Source organism: Cynara cardunculus, unplaced genomic scaffold (genome assembly GCF_001531365.2).
Source record: "Cynara cardunculus var. scolymus isolate 2C unplaced genomic scaffold, CcrdV1 Un_Scaffold_4006, whole genome shotgun sequence".
NCBI classification, from domain to species: domain Eukaryota; kingdom Viridiplantae; phylum Streptophyta; class Magnoliopsida; order Asterales; family Asteraceae; genus Cynara; species Cynara cardunculus.
Window position 1 is genome coordinate 11,522 of NW_020201713.1, and position 12,150 is coordinate 23,671.

General features: G+C 35.4%; 1 protein-coding gene across 1 annotated transcript in view; it reads left to right on the plus strand.

Moving 5' to 3' along the window:
* Window positions 1-12,150, plus strand: part of LOC112503866 (probable LRR receptor-like serine/threonine-protein kinase At1g53430) — an 18,901-nt gene that overhangs the window by 1,273 nt on the left and 5,478 nt on the right. Inside the window, exons 2-23 of the mRNA XM_025107845.1 lie at window positions 2,382-2,565; window positions 3,047-3,118; window positions 3,319-3,387; window positions 3,468-3,539; window positions 3,619-3,690; window positions 4,310-4,381; window positions 4,486-4,557; window positions 4,633-4,704; window positions 4,822-4,896; window positions 5,001-5,072; window positions 6,707-6,775; window positions 6,884-6,955; window positions 7,094-7,156; window positions 7,237-7,278; window positions 7,362-7,411; window positions 7,495-7,850; window positions 7,931-8,129; window positions 8,221-8,352; window positions 8,454-8,572; window positions 8,677-8,887; window positions 8,976-9,213; window positions 9,312-9,462. Of these exons, the coding sequence (XP_024963613.1) occupies window positions 2,382-2,565; window positions 3,047-3,118; window positions 3,319-3,387; window positions 3,468-3,539; window positions 3,619-3,690; window positions 4,310-4,381; window positions 4,486-4,557; window positions 4,633-4,704; window positions 4,822-4,896; window positions 5,001-5,072; window positions 6,707-6,775; window positions 6,884-6,955; window positions 7,094-7,156; window positions 7,237-7,278; window positions 7,362-7,411; window positions 7,495-7,850; window positions 7,931-8,129; window positions 8,221-8,352; window positions 8,454-8,572; window positions 8,677-8,887; window positions 8,976-9,213; window positions 9,312-9,462 (2,534 nt within the window). The remainder of the gene's footprint in view (window positions 1-2,381; window positions 2,566-3,046; window positions 3,119-3,318; window positions 3,388-3,467; window positions 3,540-3,618; window positions 3,691-4,309; window positions 4,382-4,485; window positions 4,558-4,632; window positions 4,705-4,821; window positions 4,897-5,000; window positions 5,073-6,706; window positions 6,776-6,883; window positions 6,956-7,093; window positions 7,157-7,236; window positions 7,279-7,361; window positions 7,412-7,494; window positions 7,851-7,930; window positions 8,130-8,220; window positions 8,353-8,453; window positions 8,573-8,676; window positions 8,888-8,975; window positions 9,214-9,311; window positions 9,463-12,150) is intronic.

The window sequence follows — 12,150 nt, forward strand, 5'->3', positions numbered from 1 at the left end:
TATGTATTTATTTTATATAGTTTATTTAAAAAATTTATTTAAATATGATTACTTTAAATATATTAATATATAAAGTTGATTAAATATGAAACTTTTATAAAAATCTATAAAGTTAAAACTGATTAAATACGAAAAGTCTCTAAAAAACAGTTCATACAAAGATCTATAAAGTTAAAACTGATTAAATAAGAAAAGCCTTTAAAAAACAGATTGTACAGTTACGATTTATGACGAAAAACCTCACCAAAAACCTCTCCATTATGTGAAAAACCTGAAATGGAGGTTTTTGCTTTTTGAAAAACCTCTCAAAAAGCTCTAAAAACCACGTAATGGATGGTCTTATGAAAACTGCCAAAGATTATACTTGACAGTTTAACCATAAAATATTTTAAAATAGCAAAATTTTGAAGATCAAAAGAAAATTATCATCAACGATCTAAGATGATTGCAATAAGCAGATTACTTGAATAGTACAAAAAACTCATACATGAACTAAGGCATCAACTAGCATATTTACATTCATCAAATGAACTATTTATGTATTTATAAGAAAGATTGATGATTACCAATAGTTTGGTGGTTCATAGCAGTTACAATCATTAACAGATAAGATTTAGTGATGGTTACAACTTCAGAGGCTCTTAGTCAGAAGCATTCAACCCCGAGGTGAAACTCACGATAAGAGTATGAACGGACCCAATGTAGAGCATATGGTGGCATGTGTCATCGTATTGTTCATCCATCGTAGTGTAAAAAATTATAGGGTCGTGAAAAATGTCACCATATTAATTTGTTGTGTGCCACTGTATATATTTTGAGAACACAAGTTTTTCTTGGTAGAGCTGGTTTGCAAGACTTTTCTTCCACCTCAAACCCAAGTTCGAATCCTGTGTTAGTGTCATTTTCTTAGTTTTTAAGTTTTAATTTCAGATCTATTATGTTTTTGAAATTTTTTTGCAGTAAAAGGCTTGAACACAGAACCTCACATAGGAAAAACAATGAACTAACCAACAAACCAATGATGATTTTCAAAAAATATCCCTATATTTGTTTCTTATAGTCAAATGGTGCCACCATTTGAAAAAATTTCTAGGCCATCCTTGGATAAAGAGGCTTTGGACAGAAGGTCTAGAGGCTCTGGTCACCGACCTCAGAAATCAACTAGTAGTTCACAAGCTCTGGACCTAATATCCATAGGCTCTGGATCTCAACTTCGACTATGCGAAGACTTAGAACCTCTGATCAACACTTAGATGTTCTTTGACAATTGTTGAATGGTTTGATGTAGGATGACTACGTGGTCAGAATGATTAAGAGACTCTTATATAGTGCAAAATAAAATATGTTTGGTAATTTTTCAGAATGAATTTAGGGCTCTAAATGGTTTAGGGAGGTCCAAGATACAAAATCATTCAGAGGGTTTTTAAAACCATTAAGAGGTAGACTTTTTTTTTTGCCAAACAAGATTCATCTCTTAGCGATTCAAAGACTGCCTCTTAATGGAATTATTAAGAGGTAAACAAACAACCTCTTCAGTTAAATTTTCATAAAGTCTAGGAACACTTTCAACAAGGTTTTCAATTTTCTGAAACTCGTGTAAGAAGTCCTGAAACTTAAAATTCCTAAGTAAACCTCTTCTTAAAAATCCATAGAGCTTTTGGGCGCTGCCCCGAACGCCGCAAGGGCGGCCCCCCTCGACCCCATTCGCTGGCCTTTGAGTCTTTGACCGCTACCTTGTGGTGATATGAGATGATAGAGGCAACATTAGTGAGTGTGCACTCTGCACCTCCTAACTCACATTGTTTGCCTTATCATTTTACCGATCTCAAGTAAATCCCAATTACACCAAAAATTAGTTGATGGATATTTTAAGCTTATTAAAATGGTCAATATTAAGCCATGAACTAGGTCCGTACACCCACTCAACATATTTTTGTAAGTATAATTTTTTTGGGTATGAAAGGTGTAACCACTAAATTTCGAGGAGTCTCCTCGATGTTAGAAACTACAAGAAACATCAACCAAAACACCGAAAAAAGTCCTCCAAAATCAACCAAAAAAAAAGTCCCTCGAAATCAACCAAAAAACTTAAAAAATCACTTGAAAAGCTGGAATTAAGCTAAAAACACATCGGACGCTTTTGCGGGCCTTTGATCCACAGTAAAGGTGCATCCGCTCCGCAAAAATCCTAGGTCCGTTGCGGAGCTAACTTGTTGAAATGATACTTCCATCAACCGTAAGTTTGCTTCTAATTATGTCCTTAGTATTTCACCTAAATGAATAAGTAATAATAGTACCGACTTGGATGGCAATATTCATAATCGTTCATGACACGAAATCTGTTATGCTAATTCCTTTATTTCTTTTCCTTTTTGTCACAGTCAAAACTCTGGGTTTGATAGCCTCAAAGCTACAATATACAGGTTGGCGTCTTGCTAATACAGATTCATGCAGCACAGGTCAAGGGCTTAATCAGATAATTTCCCTGAGGAAAGGAGGGCTTATTTCAATTGGTAGCAATGTAACTTGCAACTGTAGCAGCACTCTTTGCCATGTAACAAACATGTATGGATTTGCCTTTATATATATATATATATATATATGGTATTTTGTTTGTGGTAACCGTGAGATCCAATCTCAACCACAAAACAAAAGTTAAATTAGGAAATTAATAATTTTAGTAATTTTAACTTAAATATTAACTAAGGGCATTTTAGGGATTTTGGTTGATCAGTTTCTATTATGAACCAACATGCAAGTTGATGAGTGAAAACTGCTGAATGAATCTTATTAAACTTAGCTGGAACCATATTGGATAACCATACCAAAAGAAAGTAGTGTCATATTGTATTTGGTTTGCTATATTTCCACCAACAATTATCCATGTCAGTGACTCAGTGGCAAATTATAGATTTCATTGATTTGTCATGTATAATTATATATTACCTAGAGAAATATCATCTTCTAGCTAATTACAATGGTTTCCTGTCGATTCTAGAGCTAATCAGTGTTATGGTTATCTTTCCATACTTGTATTAAATTGCAGCCAGTTAAAAGCACTCAATTTGACAGGAGTTCTACCTGAAGAATTTGCAGATCTCACTTTTCTGCAAGAAATGTAAGGGGACCATCAAACTTTCATTMTGTTGAAAGTAGTAYTCGTTTTTATGCATATAGTCAGAAGTAGCTCCTTACTTTTCAATTTCTATTACCACATTCAGTTTCTATGCTGCAATGTATTCACTTCACTACAAAAATCATGTTGTATTGGATGGTTATTGGAAAATGACACCAAGTAAGTTTTGTATTGTCACACAGAGATTTGTCTCTCAACTATGTCAATGGCACTATTCCGACACGTTTTGGTCAGCTTCCTCTTAGAATTTTGTAAGATTTACTCTGCRTCAATTTTTTCAATCTTTCACCTTAGCTCTATGAACTCACTCTTGACACTTTATTTTCCACAGAAGTCTTTTGGGGAACCGCATCAGTGGTTCCATACCCGGAGAAATAGGTGATATTTCTACTCTTGAGGAGCTGTAAGTAAAGACTCTTACATGACAAGTTAGTCATCAACGAGACYTGTCATTGTTCTAACAATTTTGACCTGTACAACAGGATCTTGGAAGACAATTTTCTTCAAGGACCACTTCCTCCAAACCTTGGGCGTTTGACTCGACTRAGAAGATTGTAAGATCACTTGACCTTGCTCGTGTTTACCTTTAAAGTTCCACCTTCTAATCTAACAGCACAAGCTACACAACATGAGATCAACCGATAATAGAAATCAACGACACTTGGCCTCTGTCAGTAGAAGTGATTGCAATTAATCCCAATTATTCAGTACATCATGTTTTATGGCAATAATCTGCTGCTGCAACACCGATATTTTGAACWTTAATATTCTGATGTATGGCCCTAAATGGACTGCTTTCGATGGTCAATGAAGATATGTTTAGTTCTCTACTCACTAATGGGTTAGAGATTGGTGTTGCACTTTTGGTGCCTATCAATTAAATATGCATGATGGTCTGAACTATTACCAAATGCTTACATAGCCTTGTTGCTCCACGTGTTGCTTATTTTGTCTTTTTTCCCAACATAATGGATGTCATGTTCATCTTCACATACTTTTATGGTCATAGTGCTTTTCAGTTGATCCTGTTATGTATTTAGGTTTTTWAGAATCTGAGTTACTCTTATTGGTTKCCTACTTCAAAGCATTACAGGAGAAGCTAGCAAGACAATTTATTTACATTTGGTTTTTGCATTATGTATTTGGGTGTTCGACTTTTGTTAGTTCTTGCAGCTTTCTTTCTGGAAATAACTTCAATGGAACCATACCTGTCTCGTTTGGCAATCTGATCAATCTAGAAGATTTGTAAGTCATAAAGATCTTTGCTTTATTTTTTTGACCTGACAAGTAGAGTAGCAATTCATCCAATATTTTATCAAATTCTTGAATTTTCTGTACACTTCTTGCAGTAGGATGGATGGGAATACATTATCTGGGAGAATACCTGATTTTATCGGAAACTGGACAAGAATCAATGCACTGTGAGTTTTTTTTTTTTTACTTTCTTTGTTGATGGTTTAACTTCTAAAATTTTGATCATATAATTTATTGTGTAGTTATTTGCAAGGAACATCAATGGAGGGACCGATTCCTTCTACAATATCTCTATTGACAAACTTGACCCAAATGTGCGCACATTATCATGTCTCCATTAATTTTTTTTTGAGTTTTTGGTCGATAAAATGGGTGGTAATATTAGCTTTGATCCCTGAAATTATTTTATATACATGCATTATGGTTCTCAGGAGGATATCTGATTTAGCTGGATCGTCTAGCATGAGATTTCCTAATCTGCAAAATATGACAAGAATGCAGAGATTATGAGTTTATTACACAATTGCATGACAAAAAGAATCAAAAGTAGTAAGATAAATTTGTACATAAAGGTGACCTTGTATGTGTGTTCTAAATAATTTTGCTGCAGGACCTTGAGAAATTGTTTGCTTACTGGCCCAATACCAGACTACATAGGACAGATGCGTAGTATGAAGAACTTGTAAGTCAGTTGCTACTATTCTTATTAACTGTTAAGACAAAGATCATTGGTGTTTTGAGTTACCATGGAATTGAATATACATCACATATCCTAGAGGAAGTAATGACTTTGGGTTTTTGAGAAGCTACAGTGGCATCCATTTCATTAGGAATTGAAGATCTGTGCTTCTGTATATAGTTTTATCTATACATATGGGATTTACATGAACAATTCTATAGTTATATCGAATTTACATTAATAATTCTTTAGTTTTATCTCTAAATATGGAGTTTACTTGAATAATTCCAGGCCCTTGATTTTGAAAAATTATGCAAGTTTTTGGGACCGGTGCTCATGCTAGCAAAAAATGTTGATGATTTTAGTGAAATCATCGGTTCATTTTATGTAACTGGATCCAAGGGTTGTTTGTTCTGCTATATCACGAGCTAGAAGATGTAGGGTGCAAATGAGTGTAAGCTAACTAGAAAATGGGATTGTTGGATGGTGCCATATAGCGAGGGTCAAAGGATCGTGCCTCTTATGGGAACCTAGGGGAAGCGCCCCTGGAGGTGGTCAGAAGCATCTCAGTCTTCCTTAGAAGCCTCTACCTTCTCTTCAAAAGCTTCTAAATTTCATGTGTTGCTGACTCAGAGGCTTTCAACTCTGAGGAGCTTTTAGCTCGAAAGTACTTCTAAGTTGCCCTATGATCTGTGTAAGCAGTTCTTGACTGTTGTTTTTGTAACTGCTTTGCAGTTAACCACCTACTAATTACTCTGGGAATCATTTCCTTTTAATRTGGAGTTAACGCATTTAATATATGAGTGATTAGGATTTTCTAAGTTTAGAAAAAGGAAGGATTTCTGCCATAATTGGTACTGAAAAATTGAGATTATCCTCGAGTTAATTTCGTGACGCCCTGTCAGATTTCGATCAGAATGTAACTTAAGGAAAGCGAGCTCTCACGCGATCTTAGTTTTTATCCAAACTATATACTCACTATTTCTTTATATTCTCGAAATCCTCCAACAAAAGAACCAACATATTGGATGCCCTTTTCTTTATAAACTTATTATTGACATATAACTTATTTAGTCTTTACTTTCTTCAGTATCACGATCAAAACATATGTTTCCAATGGTTAACCACTTAACCTATTATGTAGTCAAATGAAATACTGAAGTACTAAGCATATACAAAACCCTCAACATTCTTTTTATGTTWTGCTCCATCTACGTGTGATAGAGTAGAGAAGTTAAGAGTTCATCGGTTGTATTTTTAAGTTGATCCAAAAAAAGAAACATTCTGTTGTCCATGTAGTATTAGTACTCTCTTGCTACAGTTTTTCCCCTTACATACATTTATTGAGTTTTTGTCTTCATCCATTCCTTATAAAGCATTMTTAACATCTCTTATATYTTATATACCTTTGCACTTGGTTTCCCAATGATATYTTCTATTTGGGTGGAGTTAACTTCATCTTCTGAGCATTTGGAGCTTTTCCCTATTTTTGTTAACTTAAGTAGAACAACTACTAATTTTGTATTTTATCAGTTTATTTGACACGATATTGTATCTTCGTTGAGTTYGCATGATCCACACTTTTATTTATATATTTAATCTTAAGAAAATCTTCACTTGAGTTGTTTCTTTTGCAGGGATCTAAGCTTCAACAGGCTAAATGGTCCAATACCCAATGAAATTGAGACAATAGACTTTGATTCCATGTATGCAACTACTTAGAAAGATGTTACATTTTCAAAATTTATTTTACATCCCTTGCCTATTTGGATTTTATGGTAAAATTTGAGATAGAATATTATACGTCGATGTAGGTTTCTAAATAACAACTCACTATCCGGAGAGATTCCTCAATGGATATTTCAGAAAAATACCAATGTAAAGATGTAAGTGATTCCCCTTGATTATTAATCTTCTGCTACATGTTTACAGGAGTGGTGACCGTATTATAGAGATGACTTATTACTATGATCTCTTACTTTAGCCATTATGACTGTTGCTTTTTAATATAMAAAATTTTGCAGTGACTTGTCTTACAACAATTTTACTCGCATATCTTCACCACAGATCTGTCAGTCATCTAGTTGGTCAGTTTCAATAATCCTACCCTTTACTATATTAGAACACTACTTTTTTTGTTCACTTATCACTGATACCTTTACCACAGGAATTTAGTTTCATCTCTTTCATCTTCAGCCTCAAACAACACGTATGTCCCCATTTCCAACCTATACACACACACACTTTTGAATTGTTTACAATGATGTGATCTAACATGAATTAATCTTGTAGAGATGCATGGTGTTTGACAGACAAACTTACATGCAACAGAAACCCCGATCGTACGTGTACAAAAATAAGCACTACCTTTGGGTTAATTGTTAAATCCGTATGTAAATCTTCACAAAAGCATCTTACATTGCAGGTCATTCTTTATTTATTAATTGTGGTGGACCCCCATTATCCTTTAAAGGAAACAAATATGAAGMAGATTCGGTTGATCAGGGATCTTACTTTCATTCTTCTGATGAGAGATGGGCTTATAGCACCAATGGTGTTTTCACGGGCAATGATGATGCTCCATTTATTGCAACTACACAGAATGTGAGAGGTGGAGATATATATAGAACAGCTCGCCTTTCTCCCACGTCACTCCGGTACTATGGACTGTGTTTACGGAAGGGGAGTTATAAAGTGAGGCTCCACTTTGCTGAAATAGGTTATTCTGATGACGTGATATTTGGTAGTGTAGGAAGACGCTTTTTCGATGTATTCGTTCAAGTAAGTGACATGCCAATTTTTCTGTAAATTGTATATTTCAATTGGAGATTAGTTACAAACTTAATTTGTTTTTCGTGTAGGGGGTTCTGAGAATTAAAAACTTCAACATCATGGAAAAAGCTAACGGTGCTCACAATGGCACCTTTTTAGAGTTTGAGGATGTTTATGTTAATGGTAGCACCCTAGATATTCACTTGTACTGGGCAGGGAAGGGGACTACTTTTGTGCCTACTCGAGGTGTATATGGACCTCTTATATCTGCTATCGCAATAACACCAAGTTAGTAAAATCTTTCTACCATATGTTCCATTTTCAATTTTCTCTCACTATAAGAGCACGTATAAAATCTACTCATTCCCCTTTCTTCCAGACTATGATGTTAGTACCGGACTCCCTGCTGGAGCTATAGCTGGAATTGTGATTGGTTCCTGCACAGTTATCATGCTAATTTTAGCTCTACTTTGGAAGAAAGGTTATCTAGGAGGAGATAAAGTAGATAAAGGTAAGAACAATATATAAGARATTGAYGATTAGTTGGCTCTTGTCATGTTTATCWTTGTTATTTTGAATTCTAGTTGCTTTTAACAACCATCCTTGTCACAGARCTTCGAGCACTTGAATTACAGACGGGTTATTTTAGCCTGCGACAAATCAAATCTGCTACTCATAACTTTGATTCAGCAAATAAGATTGGTGAAGGAGGCTTTGGACCTGTATATAAGGTAGTTTCTCGTAAACATTATCATACTAAATGTGTTTTTTTAGTTGTTTGCTTTTACATTTGAGATGATTATATGAAAGTTTTCCTATTTTGTTTCATTTGTAGGGTATACTTACCGATGGTTCTGAGATTGCTGTTAAGCAACTCTCTGCAAGATCAAAACAGGGCAATCGTGAATTTGTCACTGAGATAGGTATGATATCTGCTTTGCAGCATCCAAACCTTGTTAAGCTTTATGGTTGTTGCATTGAAGGAAAGGAATTATTGCTAGTATATGAATACCTGGAAAATAACAGCCTCGCACGTGCCCTTTTTGGTAAATATTGGTAAATACTTCACCATCCCACTATTTTGCTGTTGTATATCTATTTAAGGTAAAAGTTACTATTTGTCATTCTATATAGGTCATGAGGACCAGAAGCTAAATTTGGAATGGCCCACAAGAAAGAAGATATGTATGGGGATAGCACGAGGCTTAGCCTATCTCCATGAGGAATCAAGGTTGAAAATAGTTCATAGAGATATAAAGGCCACCAATGTGCTTCTCGACAAAGATTTTAATGCTAAGATATCAGACTTTGGTCTAGCAAAACTGGATGAAGAAGAGAATACTCATATCAGCACACGAATTGCTGGAACGATGTGGGCTTTCATCATTTTGAATCTTAGAGTCATCTCATATTTTTGGTATTGTGTGTATGTATTCATTTGTCTAAGACATTTATGGTGTGAAATTGTAGAGGGTACATGGCTCCAGAATATGCAATGAGAGGATAYTTGACRGATAAAGCAGATGTTTACAGCTTCGGAGTTGTTGCATTAGAGATTGTCAGTGGGAAAAGCAACACAAATTATAGGCCAAAGGAGGAGTATGTCTACCTTCTTGACTGGGTAAGTTTAATCTTTCAAACCGTTTTATCTTTTCTGAATATCTGAGAAATCTCACTTGCAGATGAATTAACCAAGAGGATGCAAATCTCACCTGCATCGATTTGATCAGCGTATTATGGTAGTTGATTGCTTATAGGAATGCATATTGGGGGATGGGTTGGGGGGATAGAGGGTGGTTTGGTTGGAGGTCGAGAGTCTTCACCTAAGTGTGCAACATCTTTTAATATAATTAAGGAGGTTCTTTGGTAGGTAAAGTGTTATATGTGCTTTTTTTTTCTAGGTAGGCTTCTTTGAAACCAAACCAAATAAACCTAGTATATACACTATAATATATCCCGAATAGAGGTAAGGTCAAGGGATGGTAGGATATGCGGACCTTAACTCAAGGGGTAGAGAGGTTGTTTTTGTGAAACCTACCAACTAGTAAAAAAAACAGGGAACAAGTGCGCYAACTAGTGAAGTGCGTGTAAACAAGAAACATGTATGTTGTTTAAGAAACTTGATATCGTGGCTTYAATCACTTTGATAAATTCTTGGATCGTGTATCAACTGCACTTTAAAAATACTAGATTTCAACCCTTTACCACCTYAGGTTTCACAAAAAATGTATTAGGATAATCGAAGAGTTCATTCTCGTTGCTAAGGTAAGAAAAACTAGAGTATATCACCCTAAACTTTTTATGAGAGATGAATGGCTACGACTAGTTAGGCAATTAGTAGATAACTGCACAACTACTTGTGAATAAGGTCGAAGCAAGTCAGAGGCAACTCATAGGCTATRAGTCAGAAGGTAACTCAGAGGCTCTGAGTCATAACTTTTCACAAYCAGAAGCTTCTAAAGCATACTCAGAGGCTTCTAATTATACTTTATCTCTAATACCAAGTTCGTAATAAAAGTTAAAAAGGATTTTAACCTTCCYTAGACACCGCATGGGTCGATGCCCTTAGGACCCTACAAGGGGACGTAACCTCTTTGACCCCGCTTTCTAGCAATATAAGGTGATAAAGACAACATATATAAGTGTGCACTCCACATATCCTAGGTAATGTTACATATGTCACATCACCTAGTCGATCCCTTGTAAATGACAGTTACACCAAAATGCTTGAAGACACCAAATCACCAACATGTTGCAATGAAACAAACTTGTAAAGCAAGAGGAACGCTTTGTCTGGCGAAGAGTAGAACTAATATTGGCATATTTACAAAAACATGGAACACTAAGGCCGAGGGAAAGTAAAGGGTCCCATAAGTAAATGCATAAATAAGATATAGAAGGTAGAAAAAACTAAAACTCTCATCTTTATAACATAGGACCACCGGCCACCTATCCCATAACATATCCTATTTTTTTTCTCCATACCCCTTCCAGCTTTCCATGTTAGCTATATCCCCCTTGAGTTTGCTACCTTAGTCCATGCATCTCCAAGACTCATAAGGCTGCCATGTCCATCCTCACCTGCTYCTTCTACATTTTCCTSGGCCTGCCCCTCTTCCTCACTTTGACCATCATAATCTCTATCCTCCTCACTATTGTCGTCATTGGTCTCGTGCAAGCATGTTTAAACCACTGAATCTTCCCTCTCTTAATTATCCGTGATTGGAGCAACCCCTAACTTCCCCTAAGACCTCAACTTGATCATGTCCAACCTGGTCTAACCCAAGGTTTTAAAATACAGAAATGTGAGACAAGGCGTATGCCAAGAGACAGAAAACAAAATTAATTCAAAATATATGTATATTCATTAATATACACTTATAAACCGGATTGTATACTTAAGTCATGATAAAATATATACACTTAACCATGTTTCTTGTTTATTAACATATATATATATATATATATGTGTGTGTGTGTGTGTATATATATATATATAGATATATATATATAGGTGGAGGTTCAAACGGGAACACCTCCATTTGACGAGAACATGACAACACCCTTATGACATGTGATAATACAAGTGAGGGGACCTGGTTGGTTGTACTTGRCCCGAGATCTAGGTCGTGCCAAAGCTCATCTGCGTCTCTATTTTTATTATCACAGATGATGGATTATAGTATCACCATTAAGAACACCCTTATCCCATGGGGTAATACACGTGATGCAACATATTAGTGTGCAGACAACTTGGCCGCCAACTTAAATCATGGCAAAGGTTTCCGTGYCTCTGGTTCAGTATCACATGTGTAWGATATATGATGGACTATAACATCACATGTGATTGACTATATTAAAAGGGTGTTCTTGCGTTTTTATAAAATGAAGGTGTTCTCGTTTAAACATTTCCCTATATATTTACATACTATTTTTYATATAAATAAAATATACTAACCAAAAATATATGTATTAGTATAAGTTACAAGTACATTGACGCATTCTGGGAGAAGAAAAAAAGTTATATAGATAACTTTTGTTCCTACACTAAGTGGGAGAAAGAAATTGTATATATGTTTGTGATTGTGTGAGAGATAGAGAATAAAGCACATCGAAATAGTGTTGTTGACATTTGACTTTAGTGGACACCGTTATCTACTTAAATAAATAAACCCACACGACTCCATTTAATAAAGGCATACACCTATGAACTGTATCACCGCCTCATCGTTTAACCACTGCCTTACACATTTAAGGTGTACGCTCAATCAGAGGATAAGAAGGCGCCACCTCACACATGAAATTGGGA